The sequence below is a fragment of the Monodelphis domestica genome, chromosome 4 (genome assembly GCF_027887165.1).
Source record: "Monodelphis domestica isolate mMonDom1 chromosome 4, mMonDom1.pri, whole genome shotgun sequence".
NCBI classification, from domain to species: domain Eukaryota; kingdom Metazoa; phylum Chordata; class Mammalia; order Didelphimorphia; family Didelphidae; genus Monodelphis; species Monodelphis domestica.
The window spans coordinates 192,843,181-192,867,762 of NC_077230.1; the positions used below are offsets into that span (position 1 = coordinate 192,843,181).

Below are 24,582 nucleotides of genomic sequence, written 5' to 3' on the forward strand. Positions count from 1 at the left end.
TCCCTATGGATTTAAGGATCAAATTACCCATGTACCTAAGTATTTGTCCAATTAAATACCTACATGTCACTTAAGGCTGGCAAAAGGCAGGAGCTGTACCTGCTACTTACTATCTCCCCATTCAAGGAAGTAGGACAGAGATAGGAAGGAGTAAAGAAAACCATAATGATAGGGTCCTTGGAGCAATTAAAAAAAACAAACAAAAAAACCTTTACCATCACTGATCTAAATGCACAAACATACATGAAGCTGGAGCAGAAGACAAAGCTGGCCAGGAGGGAAGAAACTCCTTCCATTCATATTTAGATTTCACCATGTGACAAACTAACTTCATATAATCCAAGAGCTTCCTACAACCACAGAACAAATTCACTAGAGTCCCTAACAGAAATTCTCTCTGTCCATGCCCAAACTGATGACAGGGAAGGACTTCTATTTGGTATGGTAGGAGGGTCCAAACTCCCTCACTCCCATCTCTTTTTTCCTAGAGGTGGGCGGATGGGAGTAAGTAGAGAATCCCAGGTATACTACTGAAGGAGCTGTATTTATTTTTGTTTTTATATGATTGAATAAAAATGTGCTGAACTTTTACCATTGGGGGGGAAATGGTAGCTAGTACCAAAGTACCTACGTGTTTATGTCCCAAAGTAATCAGTTTGAATGAGACTGAACTAGAATAGACAGTTTGAATCAAATTGGTTTAGACCATATTGAACTGGTGTAAACAGGATTAGAGCAGTTTAGAATGGTTTGGACTGGATTATCCAAATTTACATTGGTTTGATTCAGATTGAACTGGTTTGATTGAATGTTGGCCTGGGCTGAACCAGATTCTTCTAAGCACCTAAGTACCCAAGTATGTAAATATTAAATTAAATGCCAATATAACTAATATGTTGCCTATAATAATAATACCTATGTACTTGAGCACCTAGGTAACTGAATACTAAGTACTTAGTTTGCTATGAAACAGAAGTACTTACTATGGCCCTAATTTACAATGTACTGAAGTACCTAATTAGTCTGATTATATAATTAAGTACCTAATTAGCTGATTATCTTTTACCTAAACAACTCCCTCTTAACTGAGTAGCTATGTACCTAAGTAATTAAGTCCTATTTCTAAACCTAAATAATTTAAACCATTTTGAATTGGATTGAACACATTAGGACTGAGCTTTTGAAGGGAATCTGATTAAAGCTCATTGAATTGTATTGAACTAGTTTCAATAGATTGGAGCTGGTCTAAACTAGGTTAGACTCATATGAACTACTTTGGACCACTTTGAGACTGAACTAAATACATTTAACTCAATTCCTATGTAACTATTTAAGTACCTAATTAATAAACTAAGTATCAAAGTACCTAGTTTCCTAATTGACTGATTGCCAAAGTACCTAATTAAGTATGATATAGTTACTTACTATATGCCTAATTAGCAATGTGCTTAATTACCTAAAGAATCTAATTAACTACTTTTTACCTAACTACCTATGTATTTAAGTAACTAAGAACTTATGTAACTAAACAGTTTAGATTGTTTGAACTGAATTAGATAGATCAGACCTAGACTTTTGACTTGAACCATATGAAAGTGTTTTAAAACTGTTTAGACTGGTTTGACACGGTTCAGATCATTTGAATCAGAATGAACCAGTTTAGATCAGTTTGACTTCCATTGAATTGGTTTATTCCAGTGTGAACAGTGTTGAAATGGTTTAGATGTAATAAACCATTTATTTAGCTGTTAGTCCAGAAATAAAAGTACATAAGAAAGAAAATACTTAAATACCTTACAAAGCATGTACCTTTTTACCTATATAACTGTATATGTACTTGAGTACCTAATTACCTAAATACCTGTTTTAGTTTAACTAATTATCTAATTGTCTAAGTACCTAAGTGCCTCAGTACCTAATTATCTAATTAAATTACGTAATTACTTAATTACCTATGAAACTAAATATCTAATTAACTGCTCAGCTAAATACTTACATAACTAAGTACCTATTTTCCTATGTCTCTAAGTACCCATGTTCTGTAACTACCTAATTAATTAATTACTAAGTATCTAATAACTACCTATGTATCTAAATATTTAATCAACTGATTACTAAGTATCTGATTAATTCATTACCTAAGTACCTATATACCTAAGTACTTAATTAACTAATTAACCTAAAAATGTAATTTTCTATGGACATAGGCAATTAATCTGTTTATAATTACCTTACCCAACTGTTAAATAATTAGCTACCTAATTAAATGATTGCCTAATTACCCATGTACCTAAGTACCTAATTGTCTATGTTCCTAAATATTTGTGTAGTACCAGTTTAACCAGTTTAGACTGGTTTGAATGAAACTCAACCAATTCAATCTGTTTGAATGAGATGAAACCATTTTTATCAGATTTGTGCAAAATTGAACTGATTTGAACTGGATTTAGCTGGTTTGTACTGGATTGAATCAGTTTAGGATGATCTGAACCAAGTTGGTTGGGTTTGAACCATTTGTACTGGTTTGGATCAGTTTAAATAGATTTAAACCAGATTAGAACTATTTTAACTGGTTAGTAGGTCAGTATGAACTGGATTGAAAGAGTTTAAACCCATGGTAAATCATTTATTTCATATTTGAATATATAAATATAAATAATTATCTATGTACTTAATTATCTAAGTACTTGAGTGCCTAGGTAGTTAAAAAACTAACTATTCAGTGCCCAAGTATCTAAGTACCTAAGTGTCTATCTCCTTAAGTAGCTATGCAACTAATTGCCTAATTATTCAATTAACTGTTACCTAAATACTTAAATATCTAGATTCTTAAGTATCTAAGCACCTATGTACATAACTAACGAAGAGCCTATGCATAGGAAAGTCAGATATTACATTATTTCCTCTAACATTGGTCACTGGCATACTGTGACACTGGCCATAAAAGAAAAAAAAAGTAGAAAGTATCAATGTTTTTTAGACTGTTGTTATGAGTGTCATTTACATTGATTGGTCATGGCCAAAGCTCAAAATATAGCTAATTCTTACAGGGAAGAAGGAAATTAGCAAGTTTATGAATTGTTTACAATTGTTTTCTTCAAGTTCAGCCTTCTCTGAGATTTCTCCTTTAACTAAAGCCATCTGTGCTAATTAGAAAAAATAAAAACCAACATGTCTACAACTATGTTTGAATGTGACATTTTGTACTTCATAGCAGAGATCCAAGCTTAGTCAACTCCTTCATGTAATTGTATTTCCCCCCTGAAACTATTAATTATGCTTCATAATATAAGTGAAATGAGAATATTAATGTGTAAGTTCCCTATTACAGATATATCTTTTTTTATTTTAGTATCATAGTCATTACATACATAATATAAGCTTGCCAAAGTAAATTTTTCTATTATAACAAAGAAAAGATTGTAGGAGATTTTAAAAAAATTATTGTAAAATGATGATATTCTGTAATTCAGAACTCAAGGCCTTTGGCCCATCAGCAAATATGATGCAGGAAAAACAATATAAAGGACTTGGGTTGTTTTTTAAGTGACAAGAATTTTCTACCATGATTAATCAAAGTTCAAGTGAAATTAGGTTAAATTTCTATTAAAATTAGATTTTAATTTCATTAAATATAAAATTTCCATCATTATTTCCAGCCTGATCTTCATATGTAGCACAAGTTCCCCTTAAGTTCAATGAAGCATGACATAATATCACATAATCTAAAATCACATTCAGGGATATTCCGACATGCCCTGTTGCCTCTTTATTATGCTTCAAGTAGAGACTTCTGTTCCTCAGACAAATGCTTATTAAATTAGAATTTATAAATATTCCATCATTTTAAGAATGAGTGCTTATTTATGCCTTCTGCTTAAAACCATATATAATCTCCACATTTGTAATAGTCTTCCAGATACTATTAAGTTTCTTTGTTTTGTTTGTTTTTGTTCTTCCACACTGACCATTGTCAAGAAGGAAAAAAGGACCTTCTCAAAGGTAAAATGAATGCCCCAAGAAAAGTCAGCAATTATAATAGGAATGCCAAGATCAACTAAGTTCCTGGTTCTATACTAAAAATAAATAAATGTTAAGAATGGGAGTTTTGGGGATTGACCCTCTGGATGTAGGATGTCTGTATTATTAATTCATGCCAATTCCACTTGTTAGATCAATGATCAGTACAGTGCTAGCAATTCAGTAAAGGACTAGGACATTTCAAATGCATATGATTAGTATTTTTCCTGAAAGATGTTATACTATCTACTCTCAGTTATTAAGTAGAAAATGGATTAAGAAAATTGAAGAAACTCAAAATTATTGTGAGAAAAGAGATGATCTCATTTGTTCATTCTGGAAATATGCTTCAAAAATATGTTCATGAATGTTCACACAGTCTTTGGATATAGGAGGGCTTATGCTCTGATGTATAAATTGTGTCAGACGTTGCTAATCAAAAATTGAAAAGTGACAAATTGCGCCTGAAGTTTTACCTTGGCAAGGAAAGATAATATCATCTTACAGGACCATAGTTGTACAGAGAAAGACTTCTTGTCTTTCCTGAAACTATTCTTTTCCAATAGAAAAGATGCACTCACCCATGTAAACAATGACCTCTTGACACTCGTACATACCTGTACTTGTGCCCACCAACAGAGACCCAGGACTTGAAGAATGTGCAGGGACTTTTCCATCATTCAACTGCTTTACCCTCTTCAGATGTGATTTCCCATTGTAATGGACCTGAGCTTGGGCTGCAGAGTTCAGCTGAATGTTGCACACATCACAGAAGGAAAAGAGAAGTTTCTTTTTTTCTTTGTTCAATTGAGAGTCGGGTCGTTCATGCTTGAGTCCTTTTTCTTCAAAACCTCTCAGAAAGGTTGCCATATTCATAATTCCATCTTCAAGGATATAATCAGGACTTAAAGGGCGCTTCATACCTATGGAAAGAACATGGCTCTTGAAATGTGTTCTGACAATGTCCATTTATTTCCTATCACATTTAAATTTTAAAATCAGTACATATGCAGCCAAGGTTAGCAAAAAGTCACCCAACACCAACTGTTAAGAAATGTTCATTAACTCAGAAAACTTCTAATAAGTGCTAATTATACACAAAATGCAGTGCTAGAGAATGGGGGAGTAACAAAGTTTGGAGAATGACATAGTTCCTACTTTCAAAGAACTTGAATTCTAGCAAAGGAATAAGACCCACAAATAATTATTATATATAGTAAATGTATTTGAGATTTCAAAATATAGCTACTTAAGATCACAGAATTTTGGAAAACTCCAATGGCTCTCTATTACTTCTAGGATCAAGTAGAAAATCCTCTGTTTGTCCTTAAAAGCCCTTCATAACCTGGCTCCTTCCTAACTAGCTCAGTCTTCTTACTCTCCTCCACATAGTTACTCTGTGATCTGGTAACACAAATCTCCTGGCTATCTTTTGCACACTATTCTCTATTTTCCAACTCCTTGCTTTTTCACTGGATGTCCCCCAAGCACGAAATGCTTTTTTCTTCCTCATCTCTGCCTCGTGGCTTCCTTCGTTTATCAGCCAAAGTTACACCTTCTTCAAGAAGTCCTTAATCTTAGTGTTTTTTCCTCTGAGTCTAACCTCAGTTTGTCTTCTTTGTGTATAAATAAATAATATATATGCAGTGGTTGTATATATACACACATACAATTATATACGTGTTCATATATGTGTATATATACTATGATTATATATATATATATATATAAATATGTACATATATGAAACTTGCTAGTCCATTGTTGTCTCTAACATTCGTCTGATAGCTCCTTGAGAGCAAGGTCTCCTGTTTGCCTTTCTTTATATCTCCATATTCCCAGCACTTAACTTAAGCACACAGTAGGTGCTTCATAATTCTAATTGCCTGACATATTGGAATCAGAGGACGTGGGTTCAAATGATATCACTTGGGAGTCTGAATTTTACTTGATAGGCAACTGGGTGACTGTGAAGATTTTTGAGTAGAGCAGTGACATACCTTCATATATGTACAAAGAAAATGATTTTGGCAGCAGATAAGGCTCTCTTGCCCCAACTTCTGCTCTGTTACGTCACTGTGACACAAAAATGAGCCTGAGTTCTTAAAGACTATGCCAGCTGAGTGTAAGATCTGGCAAGTTTTACTCCTACTATAGTACAGGAAACAAACTGTGCCTGCTCTCCAAGTGCCAGCTTAGGCAGAGAGAGGCTAATTATCAGGATGCTTGCCACATGGTGATGGATCATTGCCCACTGAAATACATGAAATATGAATTACCAAATGGCCCTCAGTCCTACCCATCCCTCTTCTACTTGTGCCATCAAAATGGCAGAAGAGGCGGAGAGGTTCCTGAGGATGACATCAGTTTACTTCAACATTAATTTGTATGTTGCCATTCTAAATGGGAGATCTTTGCTCATTTCTACTATGTATAAATGTCCATATGGACATACTCTAGGGAGAAATGAATTATATACATATTGATATTCTCATTTGATATTCAAACCAGAAAGTAAAGAGAATTTGGAAATAAACGGAAGGATGACTCACAAGTCTTGTATAGGTGACCAAATAAAGGAGCTCATCTCATTTTGTGACCAAAGCTAAGAAATGATTGCATGAGACATTTGGTGATCTCCTATTATATCATTCATGATAACAATTGCAAAAAAAGGCCAATAGGGGAATCATTGCAGATTAGATACCAAAAGTTTCTATAGAGAAGATGAAGAAGCCCAGAAATGTTATGAAAAAAGTAAGTAAAAACCTCCCAATTAGGGACATTAATACACTGCTAGTGGAGTTGTGATTTAATCCAACCATTGTGGAAGGCAATTTGGAATTATGTACAAAGGGTTTAAAAGTATGCTTGCCCTTTGATTCAGACATGCCACTGCTGGGTTTGTACCCCCAAAGAGATAAGGGAAAAGATTTGTACAAAAATATTTATAGCTACATTTTTGTGGTGACAAAAAACTGGAAAATGAGGGGATGTCCATAGATTGGGAAATGGCTAAACAAATTGTAGTATCTGATGATGATGGAATATTATTGTGCTGAAAGGAATAATGAGAGGAGGATTTCTATGTAAACTGGAAAGACCTCCAGGAATTTATACAGAGGGAAAGGAGCAGAACTAGAACATTGTACACAGAGACTGATACATTATGGCACAATCAAAAGTAACAGACTTTTCTCCTAGCAGTAATGAAATGACTCAGATCAACACTAAGTAATTTATGAGAAAGAATGCTATCCACATCCAGAGAAAGAACTGGGGAGTAAAAACGCAGAAGAAACACACATGATTGATTATATGGTTCAATGGAGATATGTTTGGGGTTTGGCATTAAAAGATCACTCTATCATAAATATGAATAATATGGAAATGGGTTTTGAACAATGATACATGTAGAACCCGGTGGAATTGCTTGTCAGCTCCAAGAGTGGGGGTGGGGAAGAAGGAAGGGAAAATCATGAAGAAAGGTGGGAAAAATCATGAATCATGTAACCATGGAAAAATATTCTAAATAAATAAAAAATTGAAAAAAATCCCAATTAAAATACTACATATTTAAATATTTGGTGTTAGTAATGTATAGATGTTATTGGCTTAAATACATTGGAAAAATGGCTTGAAAGTATATGAGAAAGGTCAAAGGTTTATATTCCACACAAAAATTTCCTAACTATAAATTATAAATTCTCTAAAAAAAGAATTTGTAGATACTGAATATGGCAGATATTAAATTGTATGATAAACTTTAAATGTGCTTTGGGTTATGTTTTAATGGGCAGGAAATGACTCATTACTGATTTGGGAGTCATTTCTGGGTCAATTATTTATGTTCAGTCTGACTTTTTAGAGGAACCATAAAAATTAATAGAAAGGTAGCAGAATATATTTAAAAACACATGGCAGGAAATTAACAATGTATTCTGAACTAATTAAACAAATCATTGATGCTAAAAGATGGGGAATGGGTAGAGGAATGGACATTGATATGGAATATAGGAATTTTGTGCAGATATTTACTAGATGTAAATTAATTGCTACAGAGAAGAGAACAAATGAACTTAATTAAATGTGCCTGAGTCAACAAACATTTGATTTTTTTTGCCAGAGTATTTTGCAGCCAGAAAAACATTGGTTTAGAATATAAACTTGACAGAAAGATTAAAAGAATCATGAATAATTATTAGCATTAATTTATGAGATAATTTATAATTTACTCAAATGTAAAATTAGACTTAATGGTTCCCAAAGTTCCATCTAGCTCTACAATCTTGGTTTTGGTTCATGGCTCTGTTTCATAACACAAGGAGAAAGAGAAGAACAAAGTATGAAGAAAGCCTGGGAATAGAGATAGAATGCCTGGAATCAAGAAGATTCATTTTCTTGAGTTCAAATCTTGTGTTAGACACTTATTATCTGTATGATCCCAGGGAAGTTGCTTAACCTCTGTCTGCCTCAGTTTTTATAAATGAAAAATGGGGATAATAATAGCACTTATCTCATCTCCTTGTGAGGATAAAATGAGATACCTGTAAGCACTTAGCACAGTTCCTAGAACACAGTATATGCTATGTATTTTGTTGTTCAGTTGTTTCCAACCCTGCATGACCATGGACCATAGCATGCCAATACTGTTCGTAAGATTTCCTTGGCAAAGATAGTGTATCATTTCCTTCTCTGGTCTCACACACACAAGCATACTCATTCCTTTCTCTTCCTCCTTCATTCCAAAAACATTTAAAGATGAAAATAATAATTGCTAGCATTAATATAGGGATTTAAGGTTTACAAAGCACTTTATAGTAATATCTCACTTAAACTTCAAAATTGCCCTGTACGGGAGATGCTGTTATTATCCTCATTTTACTGATTTGGAAGTTGAAACTGAAAAAGGTTAAGTAACTTGTCCAAAGCTCACACAGATAATAAAAGACTAAGGAAGGATTTGAAATTAAGTCTTCCTGACTCCAAGTGTAGTGATATATTCTTATGTCACTTATCTGCAAAAAAAAAAAAAGATGGGGATGCCACCACATGGGACTATAATATCTGAGATCTACATGTGCTTCTTGAGGAAGTGGTGACTGAACAGAAGGAAACAAATGAAAAGAACGGCCAGATGACACAAGTACATGGGTGAGTCCATGCTGCAGAAAAGAAGACACACAATTCTAAGAAGTTGCTGAGGGATCAATCGGAAGAAGAAAAAATTACCAAAAGCATGTAAATAAAGCTCAGACCTTATTATCCATTCCACTTCCCTAAAGGCAACTAAGAGAACATCGATAACTAGCAGACAATAGGCCAGCATTTCCATCTGCATGAAATTTTAATAAGAACAATCTACAGGTGCATTGAGGGCATCCTTGATGAAGGTATCTGAGACAGGCTTTTGAAGGTGACATTCCACAAAAACCACAGTTTGCCATTACACAACTGAAATTTTAGAAAATACCAGATGCCACTGGCCTTATGTTTGCTAACTAAAAAACTGTGATATGGTAACACACAATACCATTTTGAAGGCTCTCTTCCAATGAGGTATGTCCCATTTTCCCATGCAAAAAAAATGTATAGAATTCCTCAAAAAATATAATAGAGAAGACTTTATTTGATGATCCTCTAATAATTAATAACAAATTAATATCAAGCCCTCTAATTAATAATTAAAGTCACATTTATATAGTGCTTACTGTATGCTTAAGCACTTATCTCATTTGATCCTTACAACTCTGTAAAGTAGGTGCAATTATTATCCCCACTTATAGATGAGTAAACTAAGATAAAACAAGGTTAAGGGCCACCAAAAAGTCACACAGCTAGTAAATATCTATGGCTGGATTCTTGAGTTCAGGTCTTCTTGATTTCAGGCTCAGAGATCTGGGCACTATGGCACTGTCTAGTTGCTCAAATAATATTAATATATTGTAACATATTAAAGACATCAAAGTGGAAAACTTATGCTTATGACGAGTTAGATAATATCAAGAAGAGCCAGCACAAAGCACATTTCAAAGAGATTACCTTTAGATCAGGGGTTCTTATAGTTTTTTGTATGTGTTTTGGTCTCCTTTGGCAATCTGGTAAAGCAATAAACCTCATCTTTAATTGTTGATATTTGTAAAGAATGGAAGAAAATGCTATATTTCATTTAGAGCTGCTGAAATCCAAGTTTCCACCTCCTTCAGATAGTGAGATCCTCCAGATGACATTGAGTTCCTTTTTTCTGCTTGTTTTACTCACTCAATAAGCATTTATTTACCTACTGGGTACCAGGCACTGTGCTAAGTGCTGTTACCATGCTGAGTGTGAAATATTTCTATACCAAACTCTTTGTGTTTATGTGGGTATTCAACCCATCCATTTCAGATGAGTGGGGTTTCACCTAATGTCCTTCCCCCTATCTCTTCTTTGTATTCTTTTCTTATTCACCCCAAATATAAGAAATTGCAAGTTTCACCCCCTCTCTTGTTCCTTTCTATACTGCTTTCTCCTTTGACCTACATACTCTTCTCTCTCCTTATGCCCTCAGAATAGGGGAAATATACCTCAAGACCTGTTTTCCCCTATTAAATGCTTTCAAAAATCTTTTAAAGGGACACTTCTTTTTCTTAACTAAAATGTTAACGTTATATATCTCTTTCCAATTGCTCAAGTAAATTTATCTTGCTAGGTTTCTCTGGACTCTTATATTTATAATTCAAAGATCTTACTCAGTTCTGGTCATTTCATTTGAAACTCATGCAAGGCCACTATTCCACTAAAGATTCATTTTTCTCTATAGTCTTTACTCATGTTTGCAAGGTAAGTAGTTCTTAATTTTAAGTCTATATTACATGTTGACTTTTGGAATACTGTGTTATAAGTTCTTCTGGTTTTAGATAGAAGCTGCCAGGTCTTGTTTGAACCTGGCACTGGTTCCTTAGTACTTGAATTCCTTTCTGTATTTTTTCTGGCATCAATGTGGGAGTGTTGTATTTTGCCTATGAAATTCCTGGGATGCTTTTTCTTTAGTGGTTCCTTTCAGGAGGTGATGAACATATTCTGTCTTTTTTATCCTCTTGTTCTAGTAGATCTATTTAGTTTTTATTTATGATTTCTTGAAAGGTAGTATCCAGCCAGGTGTAGTGGTATGAGATGCTACCACAAAGCCTGAGGCTGCTGAAAAGCTAAGCTCAGGAGGTCTGAACTACAATGGGCTAAATTGATCAGACTTCCAACATTAAGTCTGGCACCAATATAGTGCACAAGAGGGCTGGCTACCAAGGCTGGCGCCTTAGAGTGAATTGTCCCAGGTTGGCCACAAAACAGTTCCTTGCCAATAAGAGATAGAAAAGAGGAAGGAAGAAATGGAAAAGAGAGAAGGAAGGAGTAGAGGGGGAGGAAGAAGGAAGGAAGGGAGAAAAAGAGAAAAAAATAAAAAGAAGAATTATCTAGGCTTTTTTCTTTGGTCATGAGTTTCAGCTACTCTTGCATATGGATCTGTTTTCCAGTTAGTCATTTTTGATGTTAGGTATCTTTCATATTCTTCAATTTTTATTTTATTCTAATATTTTTCTGTTTCACAGAATAATTTATTTGTATTTGCTCTTTTTTTCATTTTCAGGTCTCCATTTCTTCTGTAAAGTTCACTTTTTCTTCTAAATTCTTTCCTCAAGAGCTTTTATTTCTTTTTTAATCTCTTGCTTCATTTCTTCTAACTATTCATTGAGTCCTTGTGAAAAATCCATTTTTCTTTTGAGTCTCTATTAACAGTTTTAAAAGAGTTAGTTTTGTAATACATTAAAAAACACAACATAAAGCAAAACCCTTATGTTCTGTCTTAGAAGTATTGGTTCCAAGGCAGAAGAGAGATAAGGGCTAGGCAACTGGGGTTAAATGACTTGCCCAGGGTCACGTAGATAGGCAATATCTGAGCTCAGATTTAATTGCAATACCTTTTGAATACTAGTCAGTATTTACTTTGATTTATGCACAACTTCAGTTTTAGTTCCCCAATTGAGACTGTTGACAACACTTCCTGGTCATTGGAACTTCAGACATACTCTGAAGCTTTTGCTGACTGTCATGGACAACTCAGGTGAGGGAACTTTATTCAGCTGAATCAACTCAGAGTTCCCTCGGTGCGTATCATAGTTTAATATCATTCTCCTGTTACAGGTAAGTAATACTTCTTTGGTAACTGTTAAATGAGCTACATATGTCTCATTTTATTCCATTATCAAATATAAGCAACCAGGGGATTGGTCAGGGACTATGAGATATGCAGTTTGAAACAGGTAGTTTGTGATGTAGGACCACAACTTGACAGATAGTTTAGGGCTTGAATATATAGATCTGAAAGTCATTTACATAGAGCTGATAATTGAACCTGAGGAAATTGGATAAGACAACCAAATAAGAACATAAGGAGAAAAAAAGAAAAGGGTCCAGGGCAGAGTCTTCAAATAAAACATGCCTTCTGGGATGATCAAAGAGGCAGGAGGAAAACCAAGAGATAAAAGTGTCACAAAAATCCAGAGGAGAGAGAACAACCAAGAGAGAAGTCATTGTGGATGAGGATTAAGAAAATATCTTTTTTGTAACCCTTACCTTCCATTTTAGAATCAATACTATGTATTGGTTCTAAGGCAGAAGATCACTAAGGACCAGGCAACAGGTTGGTAGTAAGGAGGAGGAAGTTACTTGCTCAGGGTTACACAGCTAGGAAGTACTTGAGGTCAGATTTGAGCCCAGAAATTCCCATCTCCAGGTATGGCTCTCTATCCACTGAGTAAACTAGTTGTTCCCAAAAAGACCATTCTATTTAGCAACTAAGAGGATGGTGGTAACTTTAAAGAGACTATTTCGATTGAATGATGAGGTCAGACATCAAATTATGGGGGGCTTAGAAGAGAGTGAGGAGAGAGAAATTAGGGGTACCTACTGTAGAAGACATCAAAGAGGTTAGCTAAGAGTAGTGGAGAGAGAGGACAGATGCTGGGATGTAAGGAGGTTTCCTTTGTTTTTTAAGGATTGAGAAGATATGTAGACAGCTGGGAAGAAACCAGCAAATAGGCAAAGATGGAAGATTAGAGAGAAAATGGAAGTAAGAGTGAGGCCAGTCTCCTGGAGATAGAACTAAGGATGCATGTGGAAAGGTTGGTGTTGCCATAAAGAATGTCTCTAATACCTTTTTATTAGTGATCAAAGTAAAGGAGTAGATAGTGAGAGAACAACAGAGGGAGATTAGATGTGGGAAGAGAGAACTCTCAGCAAATGGCCTCAATTTAATTGATATAGTAGGATGCAAGGTGCTGGCAGTAGGGGCGAGGGAAGGTAGTGCTAATGGGAGAGTTAAAGAGAGAGGGTTTAGAAAAATTATTGTCTTGAGTAGGCTAGAGAATCAATTAGGGAGGAGTCCTGGGACTGCCTTTGTTCCAGTGAAGACTCCACTGAGACAATATAAAATAGTAGTGGAACCCATAAGCACACATGAATGAGTCTTGCAGGTGAATAGTGAAAAGTAATCCAGGCAGAAGTTACATAAGGCATGACAATCAGCACTAGGAAGAGGGAGGGAGGGATTTAATAGAGGGTAGTATAATGGGGCAGTGGATAGCCTATTGTCCCTGGAGTCAAGAAAACCTTAGTTCAAATTTAGCATCACACCCTCCCTGCCTGTGTGATCCTGGGCAAGTTACTTAAGCCTGTTAGCCTCACTTTGCTCATTTATAAAACTGATGGAGGCAGGCAGTGAGGGGGCAGTAATAGAAGCAAGACCCTCATATGCTGAAATCTTTTATTTTTCACCAGTTGGCTCTAATTAAAGATCAGCTACAAAATCTGTAGTTTTAGCATTATTCAAGCACAAATTGAAGAATTTGTATCGTTGATCAGTTACCCATTCTGTATCATCAATCACTTCTACTGGACCAGTAATGCTCTATTCTGGCCATCAGCTTTGTGCTGCTCTGTTTTTTTTTTTAATTATTCAGAATCTTTATTTACCTTAGCTTTGAACTGTTAGGACCATTCTGTTATCCCACTCTCCTATGTTCCCATTCCAGAAGTATAGTGAGACCCCTCCCACATTGACGAATGATGACAAGGTGGGCAATGGATTGGGGGGGGGCATGAGACATTCACACTAAGGACTCTGGCATTCCAGAAAGATTCCCCCAAACCTGAACATGTTCCTTATTCCCTTTCGAGTGATGTGTACTCCAAACCACACCTCCACTTGAATGTGGCCATGCCCATTTTGCAAGACTTTGGGGGTGTGATGAGAAAAGGTGAAGATTTCTCTGGAAGCCTCCAGATTCTCAATAAATACGCAAACCCGGATCCATACCTCAATTGTGACTCCACTCCTAACTTGCTACTCCATTACCTATTGGGCTATTCCATCAGCCCCAAGGGCTACTCTATCATCCCAAAGAGCTGCTACTTCATCAGCCCAGAGCTATGGAGCTGCTATTCCATCAGCTTCAGAGATGCTACTCCACCAGCTCAGAAGCTAATCCATCAGCTCAGGGTTATGCTGCTACTCCATCAGATTCAGGGTTTCCACTCCATCACCTGAGGCTTTGGAGATGCTATTCCACTCCTGGGGTTGCTACTCTATTACCTGTTAAGTTACTCTATTAGCCCAAAGGCTTTCCCACCAGCTATGAGGCTACTATACCACCTTGAATCTCTTTTTCTTCAAATAAAATTCTTTTCTTCTGGATTGAAGGGAGTGTGTCTTCCATTCTTGAGACCTTGCTACAAACGTGGTTGTGTTTCTCCCACAATAAAATGACTTTTAAAATAGCAAACCACTTAGTATTCTGCCAAGAACATCCCAAATGGAGTCACGAAGAGCCAGACACAGCAGAATTGACTGAACAATGAAAAGTATAAGCTGAACTGGTTCACCAAATGATCAAAAATGGGAAGGTAAAAGAATGAAAGCCAAGGCAAAGATTATAGCCTGGGAAAGTACTGAGGGATAGAGAGATTTAGGTTATGGTAAAGATGAATATAGGGTTAGGGGGATCATAATACATTTCATCTTTGCATGGAATAATAAAAGATTATGATCAGATTAAGGAATTTCAGAGTTCATGAATATGGAAGTGGAACATCTCTGGGTCAAGGCAAGATAAATCCCTCTGTGTACTTGAAGTAGAGTTGAGGTCATAGTGTTGAGTAGATGAGAAATTGTTAGGATATTTGACATAACTCAGCATTTATATTGAATTCCTCTAGTATGAAAGCAGGATTTGCAGTGGAAGGGAAGACTGTAAGATAGAAATGAAACTCATTAAGAAATGAAGGAGAATATTCTTGAGGTCAGGAGTGTGTCACCACGTTCTGGTTTAAACAATAAATTTGGATAGCATGTAGCTCAAAGGAGGAGCAGCAACTGGGCGATGACAGTAGAGGGAGGATATTAAAGGAGCAAAGAGCAAAGAGTACTCTAAATCTCTTACTATGACCAGGAAGTCAAAGGATATGAGAGAAAATGCAGCCAATACTGGAAAAGGCGGCCAGAGATTTAGTATAGTCAAGGAAAGTGCCAGGTCTTTAAGGGTAAGAAGATAAAAAGAGGGAGAAAATAAGTATCTTAATTAAGATGAAAGTAAATTTCCTAATTATGGAACAGACCTACCAAAGAACATAATAAATGGGGTGGGAAGATCTGGAGTGAGGCACTGGAAGAAGTAGAGTTGAAATGGAAGGAAGGTGTCATTGGTCTTTAGCAGTCCAGATGCCAGTGTCACTGGGATATGGAGATTAAAAGAGGGTAGGGTTAGATGGCTGAATGCAAACCACTGGGGAGAAGGAATCCAGGAAGCCTATCAGAGAATGGGGAAAAGTCTTCTTGGGAAGGCAAGTGATTAAAATGTTTAAGGTCTTCCCTAAATTTCATAACAAGCAGTGTTGCTTTGTCCTGTGAAAACTCAGAAAGCCTGCTCTAGGCATCAGCAGGAGAAGGTATATATGTGTGTATATATATATATATATATATATATATATATATATTTGGGAATTGGCATGCATGGTTAGAAGGCAGGAAAGGGCAGTGACCTAACAGGAAACATGGTCAAAAGTAACATAGGTTTGGAAGGTATGGATGTGTTTGTTACTATCTGTATTGCTGGAAAACATACAAATTAGATCCTAGATTCATGAGAGCATTAGAACATGAGATTCACTGGAGTGAGATAAAAAGACCTATTAGAAGGAAATTACAATAATGTGGGCCCTACTATGTAAGCCCAGTCCTTAATAATGTAGGTTGGTTCAGCAGGCTTTAGTAGTCATAGAGGGCTCAAACAAATTCAGAAAGTAATGAATTATAAAGGAGGCAAAATTGGTTTTCAAGTTAATTGTTTGGAATTCAAAATATATTTTCCCAATGGAATAATATGATTAACATTGCTTAAGTTCCCAGACCAGTCCACAAAGTCCCATTTAACCCATGGCACAGTGAAATATTATACTTTTGCAATAAAAAAAAAGATAGAACACAATGCTATTGAAATACTAATAATTAAACAAAACAAAATTCACTGAACTGAATAAAAACTACTTTTTGTTGTGAATACTATTGCTTGGGGTGGGAGGAAATTTTGTTAAAAGACTATAAGGAAGTAAAGAGCATTTAATGATTATTCTAAATATCAGATGAAATCTTTGTAAAAAGTTCTTTTAACAGGGCCTGGAACATAGTAAGGGGCTATATTATTGCTTATTTTCTTCCTCTTTCCTCTCTTGCCTAAAGATGGGTTCTGGGCATTTTAAAACGGCTTCTGGAGGCTAATGATACTAGTTTATTATTTGTCATATCACTAACAATGGTATCTGGGAAAAGCCTCCTGAATGGGACATATTGTCTGGCATATAGAAAGCAAATCTCAGTTTTCACATCTATAAAATTAGGAGTTTGGACCAGAGGATGTCTTTATTCTAATTGCAATATTATATAACTGGGACAAAGGCAATGACCTTCTTTTCCTTAATACAAATGCATTAACATATTTGTTCTTACACTCACCAGATAAGACTGAGATATTTTTTGACTCAAGGAAGAAATTAAGAAAAGGAAAAAAAAGAATGAAGGAGACTCCATGAGTAAACTGGGCAAGATTTGGAAGGAAAATGGAGAAAAAAAAAGGAGTTACAATTGTGAACTTAGAATAAGGGCTTGTCTATGGTGTGATTAACTGAATTATGAGTATTAAAAGATATAGAGGCAATGTTCATGTTTTGTTTTCTTAGTCTAACCATTTTTTTCTAGATTACATCAATACAATATTTAAATATTCATTTTCTGTTATTTTGCAATCCATGTTCTCCTCTTTCTTCCACCCCTCTCCACTCCTCAGGAAAATAGGTAATATGATATAAATTGTACATTTATTATCACATAATATGCCTTTCCATGTTCATCATATTGTGGAAGAAAACACATTGCTTCTGCCAGAGAAAAATTCATGGAGAAAACAAAGTAAGGCATGGCCTGTTTCAGTTTGCATTTGGACTCCATTTTTTTTGTTTATTTTCAAAAGACAATTGTGCTTGGAATATCCATGACAGGGAAGGAAAGGAGGTGGTAAGGAAGAGCTGCTAGATTAGAGAGCTTTTCCACCAGCTGCCCCATCTTACTCTTGGCTTAAGTCTACTGAACTGTTAGAAACAAGGAGAGAAGGGAGAAGAACAAGAGACAGACTGAGTTGAGGCAATGTATGTACATCCAGCTATATTCATTTTTATAAGATGTTCCCAGGTTGGTTGTTCCTAAATCAGGAAGTGCCTTACAGAGCAAGGCATGTCTATAAAGCAATGCGACTGACTACACAAAGCTCTGAGAAAATCTGTTACATTACTTTACAGTCACACCTCATAAACCTTGCTACAAAGTGCCTCATCTGGGTGTATTGTGAACCAAATCATATCCCCCTGTGAATACAGTGAATGTTTAGCACATTTTTCATCAATATGGAAAGGATATATTATTACATGTATTATCCTTGTTCTCTGGCACCACCATTAGAGAGGGAATCCTGCTTCTTTTTCAGTCTTTTTCAACTGAACCCTCTTTCTTTTCATTTTCTCAAAGAGGCACAGCTTAATCCCCTAGGATCTATAATATTTATATATGTTATATTTAAGTGATTCCCTTTACTTGGGGCTATACTCACACCTAAGAAATTTATGATCTTGACCTCCACATCTGATATGTACCCAATAAAATTGTATTTTCTTTATGAATTTTTAGGAAAAATTAATACCAAAATAAGATTTATAATCCAAAATAATGTATTGCTTCTTCCTTAAAATTCAGAATCCTGCCTTCTGAATTAACTATAACAAGTGGCTAGCTGAACACCTCCCCCACCCAATTTTAAATATGTTATCTCCACAAGACCTTTACAAATGTACTATTACTTTGGGGGCTACTAATTCCCTTCTCAAAATAAGAAAAACCAATCACTTATAACCTTGCAAATCCAGGTCAGGTCTCATCACACTGAATCATTTAAGCTTAAGTGTTGTATTTCAAGGCAAGCTACCAAGATCCTTGACTCAGCTGAGCACTCATGACATTTTCATCTGAAAATTTAATCTCTTTGGAGGTGGCTGGCCTTGTCTGTATCTCCAATTAACACATAGTATTTCACTGAAAGAGGATATGCATTATAATGTTCTGCTTATTTTTTTTTGAGACTTAAAAAGTGACTAATTCAGTTGTATTATCTAGAGACAAAATACAAGTTGCCTGCTTTGCACTGATTGGCATTTGCACTAAAAATTATGCCTTTCATTTCTTCACAATTAAATGGGCATGGCATGCTAGTGAGGAGAAGGGAAGAACCATCTTTCACTTAAAATTAATGTAATGTTTGGCTTTTTGAGAATCTATATAACTTCTGTGAATCCCAACTCCCCTCTGTGACAGCACCTCTCTGATTACCTCTCCTCTAGGCAGCTAACTTCCCAGCTCCCTGGAAGATCAAAGCAGCATTTGGACTTTTAATAACCCAGGCAGGGTGGAATGCCAGGGAATAGGCATCCTGTCCATTCAGCCTCAATCCATTATCCCCAGTTCTGGCTTCACCACACTTCCTCCTCTTGAGACTAAAAGGGAGCCCAGTTTTAACTTCATAAGTCACTAGAGCTAGCTGCCAGACTATATATAGCCCCAGAGGTCACTGGGAATGAGCCTAGAGGTGATGAAGAAAAGGATTCCTGCTTTTCGACCAAGTTGCCAAAATTCTGGGCTTGATCCTTACAGAATATATCCAGGAGAATCTAGAATGCTAAATGGGTGGGCTTCAAGGAATATGAAAGTGGGGTGGGAAATAGTTTTCTTCCTGGTAGGAGGTCAGACCCTTGAGGACAGACTTTCATTTTTGACTTTGTATCCCTAGCATCTTACACAATGTCTGGCATGGAATAGGGGCTTAATAAATGCTTCCTGGTGGTTTTAAACCTTCTTCACCAATAACCTCAACTATGAGCTCTACTTCCTTCATCCCTACACCTTCCCAGTAAGTCCTCTCTCTTCTTTCTTCCTAAAACCTGCTGATCTGGGGAGGAAGAGCAATATAATTTTTCCAACTCCCATGAACTTTTATTCTAAGCTGCACTTTTTGGTTTGAATACCCATCCTTACAGCTTATCAAGACCATTCATCTCTTCATGAAGACTTTCCTAAATCTACTATGCCTAAAAATGCAACAAACAAGGTAATGCCTTTGTCCTCTTCTCCTTGGCACCTTTATACTTTAAAGTTTGCCTTCTGCTTACCAATATTCAATGTATTTCCACTATTTTGCTACAGAAAGAAAAGGCTGGTATTCTAATGTTTCTTTAAAAAAAAACACCTTACCTTCTGTTTCTATATTGATTCTAAGGCTGAAGAGCAGTAAGGACAAGGCAATGGGGGTTAAGTGACTTGCTCAGAGTCACAGAGCTAAGTGTCTGAGACCAATGTGACCCTGGGCAAGTCAGTGGTGTTGAAAAACTTCCCTGCTCAAAATTATCTTCCCTCTAGGTCTTGCCAGCACCTGAAATCCCCATTATTACTACTTAAGCTGGTAATTAATGGTTATAATTAATACCAGTGATGTGGAAAGACTATCAAAATATAAACATTACTGTTTTTTATTATTTATTATTATGAGAATAGTAATATGCTAAACCATCATCCATCACTGATAGCTTAGTTTCCATGATCAGAGTAGGGCATTATTGCTTTAAGTCAAATACTGTTAGTAGACTTACAAAGACTTAGAAAAAAAGATGATAAAGACCACAATGAAAAGTTAGACCCTCAGAGCAGATTTTCTTTTCAAAAAAGGAATCCAACTACACATCATTATAGGGTGATTTAAAGTAATTTCTGAAGCGACTTTCACTCTGATTTTTGACCCAATCAGTACAGAGAAGCTCTAAAACAGATATACACAGACATGTCAGTGCCTTGCCTTTTCTGGCACTTGTTTATGTTGTTTTTATGCTGTGCTATGTCAAATAGTAAGAAAAATAACTTGTCTCTTACCTCACTTTATCTTCTGTACTATATTACCATGGACAAATAGGGACTTACTAAAATACTTTTAGAAGATGACAACAAAACTTTGAAATAGATGCCTACTGGCACTTTTACTAGTATGGTGTAGAGCATCAAGTCCAATCATGAATTTCACATCTAAGAGGTACATATGAAGTCTTCTTAATATTTTTAAGAGTTTCTGGAATTGTGATTTCATTTGTATGGAACTATAGAGGTAGAAATCACAAGTGATAGCCTGTAACATTTAGACTTCCATGGTTGCATAGGGGCTCCAAGAGGTTTTGTCCATGGTCACCAATTGATTAAATGAGCGGGACAAGAAATGGCAAATCACTCCAGTATTTTTGCCAAGAAATCCCCAAATAGTGTCATGAAGAGTGACTGAAAGGTACCCTGTTGAAGAAGGGTGGAAAGACTACAGACTGATGTTTGGAATTAATCAAACAATCTATTAGCTTCTCAGCTAATATGTGAACTTAATGTGAAATACACAGCAGGAATATTCCTTTTAGATATAGGCTATCTGATAGTCAGTTGATGATCACTGTTGAAGCATAATATGCTGGGTGCTAAACCAAGGATACAAAGATATGCTGACCAGAAATAATTAAGTTTGAAGAATGTAGTATTTCTAAGTGAATGTTTTGAAGCAACAATGTACAGTGTTCAGAATGATGGATTTAATGTGAGAGAATAAAAGTCAGAATCAGGGAATTATCTTTTAATATGTGATGTTGGCCTGGAGTCAGGAAGATTCATCTTCCTGAGTTCAAATCTGGTCTCAAATACCTACTAGCTGTTTACCTGGGGAAGTTACTTAACTTGGTTTGCTTTAGTTTCCTCAACTATGAAATAAGATGGAGAAGGATATGGCAAACTACTCCAGTATCTCTGCCAAGAAAACACCAAATGTGGTCACAAAGAGTCAGACATGACTGAAAAAAAATGACTAAACAACAAAATGTGACCTTAAGCAAGTCATTTTTTCTTGGTGTATCTTCAAGTATAAAATGGAGGGGCTGTATTAGATGAGCTTTGAGATTCCTTCCAGTTATAAATTATAACTATAAAGACTCAATTTTGTAGAACTTGGAGTATTTGCAGACAAGTTACTTGTACATCATATATATACATATATATACATATACATATAAGCAGAATTGAAGTTAGATGCTGGAAGAGTCAGTACTAACTGAGGAAAATCAGTGAAGGGTACTTGAGATGGCATCTGAGTTAGACTTTAAAGGATAGATAAGAAGTCAGTAATTGCATTTAAAATTAAGCATTCATTTTTCCCATAGAAAAAAAAAACAGCTGAATAATATATATTGCTCCAATAATGACTGGCAGTTAAATGAGCAGCCCTCTTGAATGGTGGGCTTTATAGGCAGCCATTTGGGGTTGGCTGCTGAAAACCTTTGAAACTACCTTGTTACAGTGTTTTATTAAATGCTCCTCTCTTCCCACCCCCAGTGGTGATTTATCTGGTTTTGTCTGGCCTTGAATCATTACACAGAGAGAGAGCTATGGATTGCATAGACATTGTTCCAAATAGGGGTACCATGACCCTGAGTGTGGATGCTTTTTGTGCCATATCAAAATATCAGGTGAGGTATGGAGCTGGGAGGACTTACTGAACATTAAACCTATCCCTCAGGCAGAATGATGTTTCTAGTGGAAAATTTGCTCAGTCTAGACTCGGGATAGGGAAGATCATGAACCTTTAGTGATTCATGGGCCCACAGAGCTGGAAGGGTTACTAGAAGCCATTTATCACTATAAAACCCTCATTTATACAGATGAGGAAACTGAGGCCCCAGAGAGTTTAAGTGATTTGCCCACAGTCACACAGGTATTAGGTAGCAGAGGTTGGAACTAAACTGAGATCCTCTGATTCCAAATCCATTGCTCTTTCCACTGTACCCTGATTCCTTTCCTGTACCAGTCGCTGCTATAAGAATGTCAGAATGGTGGCAGGGTTCCCACAGCAATAGAAAAATAAAGATTTCTGACTTTTTCTTCTTTCCATCTTCCTTTCCCTTCTTTCCTCATGCCAGCACTGACCATGAGATACTAGGGATGCTGGGAGAGAGAAGAATGGATGATGGAGCCATTTGACCCAGGGAGATAAGGGATATGCTGGTGCAAAGGAGATGCAAGAACATGGAGGGAGAAGTCATAGAGCCACTGGGGCAAACATGAAGTTTCTACTGGCTTGAGAAATGTGTTCAATACACATATGTGTAAGTTAGGGACTATGTATAGGTATCCATCCCAAATATTCTTATTTTTATCATGGATACTTCTATTTTTTTGTGCAAAGAGTCTATAATTTAAAATCTGTTGTCACTAGTTAACTGCCATGTAATTAGCTAGGAAGTTGGTTCCTGTGAAAAATTTCCCCTCTAATATGTATTTGGTTGAAAAAATCTCTAGAAGTAATATATAAAAATAATTGAAAAAGGTTATTACCCAGTATAATTTAATTATTCTCTAAGAAGATTATATTGTCTTTTCAGGATTATATATTCATATGGCATTTTAATTAATAATAATGTTCATTCATACTTGCAATATATCACTTACCTGACCAGAGAGCTTTAAAGATATTGAGACTTATATAGCAATGAATTCATCCTGGGCTCTTAATAAGTATTTTTCTATTTTGCATAGGAAGAAATGGGCTTTGAGAGCAAATGATTTCTACCACGTCAAGTTGGTGAGGAAAAATAGGTTTCTCAATCTCATTGTTTATTCTTCTTCTGAATAATAAAATCTGCTTGTTCAATGTTCAGTTACATTCAATTTTAGCATGCTAACCAATAGTCACAGCTTTGAAGTTGGGAGACCTAGGACCCACACATCTTTTCTGAGTGAATCTTGGGGAAAAAGAACTGAGAAATGCTTTCCCTTTGGGGAAAAAATAAAGCTTTGTCAAATCAATCAAGAAATATTTAGTAAGCACACACTATGTGCTAAGTCCTGTCCTAGGCCCTGGAGATACAAAGATAAAAATGAACAGACCCTGCTTTCAAGAAGTTTACATACTATTGAAGAAAATATTATTTGCAAAAATTACACTGACATACAAGATATGCAAGATGAATATAAGCAGCTAGATGATGCAGGGGAATAAGAATGTCCAACTTACAGACAGGAAAACACAAGTTCAAATCCTGCCTCACTTATTAGCTGTATGACTGGGACCTCTGCCTCAGTTTACTCATCTGTAAAATGGAGAGAAGAATCGGGTTTGTTGAGAAGATCAAATGATATTACATAGACACATTTGCATAGAGAGATATATACACATATATCCTTTTTTTAACCTTAAATTGATACATAAATGCTAGATGTTACTGTTGTTTAGGGATAGGCCTGATAAAGGATATGGTACTTAAGTCAAATTGAAAAGGGAGTCAAGTGTTCTCTTTGGCAGGAATGAGGTCATGAATTCTAGGTATTGGACACCTAATGCAAAGGTCTTGGACAAGCATTGTGGTGTCAAGTTCAAGGCCTGGCAAGTGGTCTACTTTGACTATAATCTAGAATAATGCACCACAAGTCTGAAAAAGAAGTTTGAAGCCAGATTGTGAAGGCTTCTAAATGCCAGTTAGAGGAGTTTGTAGTTTATCCTCAAGAAATTGAGGAAGTCCTGAGCAGAGGAGTGACATCATCAGAGCAGTTGATACTTATAGAACATCACTTTGACAGCTGTGTGGAAGATGGATTAAAGGAGGAAGGATGGAAGTAGGAAGACCATTAAGAGGCTGTTAGAATCAACCAGGAGAGAGAAGATGAAGCACTGAATTACAATGGGTACCATGTGAATGGAGAAGAGGGGAAGAAATAATAGAGATGCCAGGGAGGCAGATATGACATTTGGCATGATTGAAGATGAGAAGGAAAGATGGAGTTAAAGAAGCATTGGGAGTTAGTGAGGATTTCCAGGTCACCAACATGAGTGACTGGAAAGATTTCCAATATATGTTTTC

General features: G+C 36.0%; 1 protein-coding gene across 2 annotated transcripts in view; it reads right to left on the reverse strand.

Annotated features, from left to right (window-relative positions):
- The window catches only part of ZNF385B (zinc finger protein 385B), a 553,635-nt gene that overhangs the window by 398,824 nt on the left and 130,229 nt on the right, over positions 1-24,582 (reverse strand). For both annotated transcript variants that reach the window (XM_016433726.2, XM_056794085.1), the window contains exon 2: positions 4,638-4,943. In XM_016433726.2, coding sequence (XP_016289212.1) covers positions 4,638-4,941 — 304 coding nt within the window. In that variant the 5' untranslated portion in view covers positions 4,942-4,943. The remainder of the gene's footprint in view (positions 1-4,637; positions 4,944-24,582) is intronic.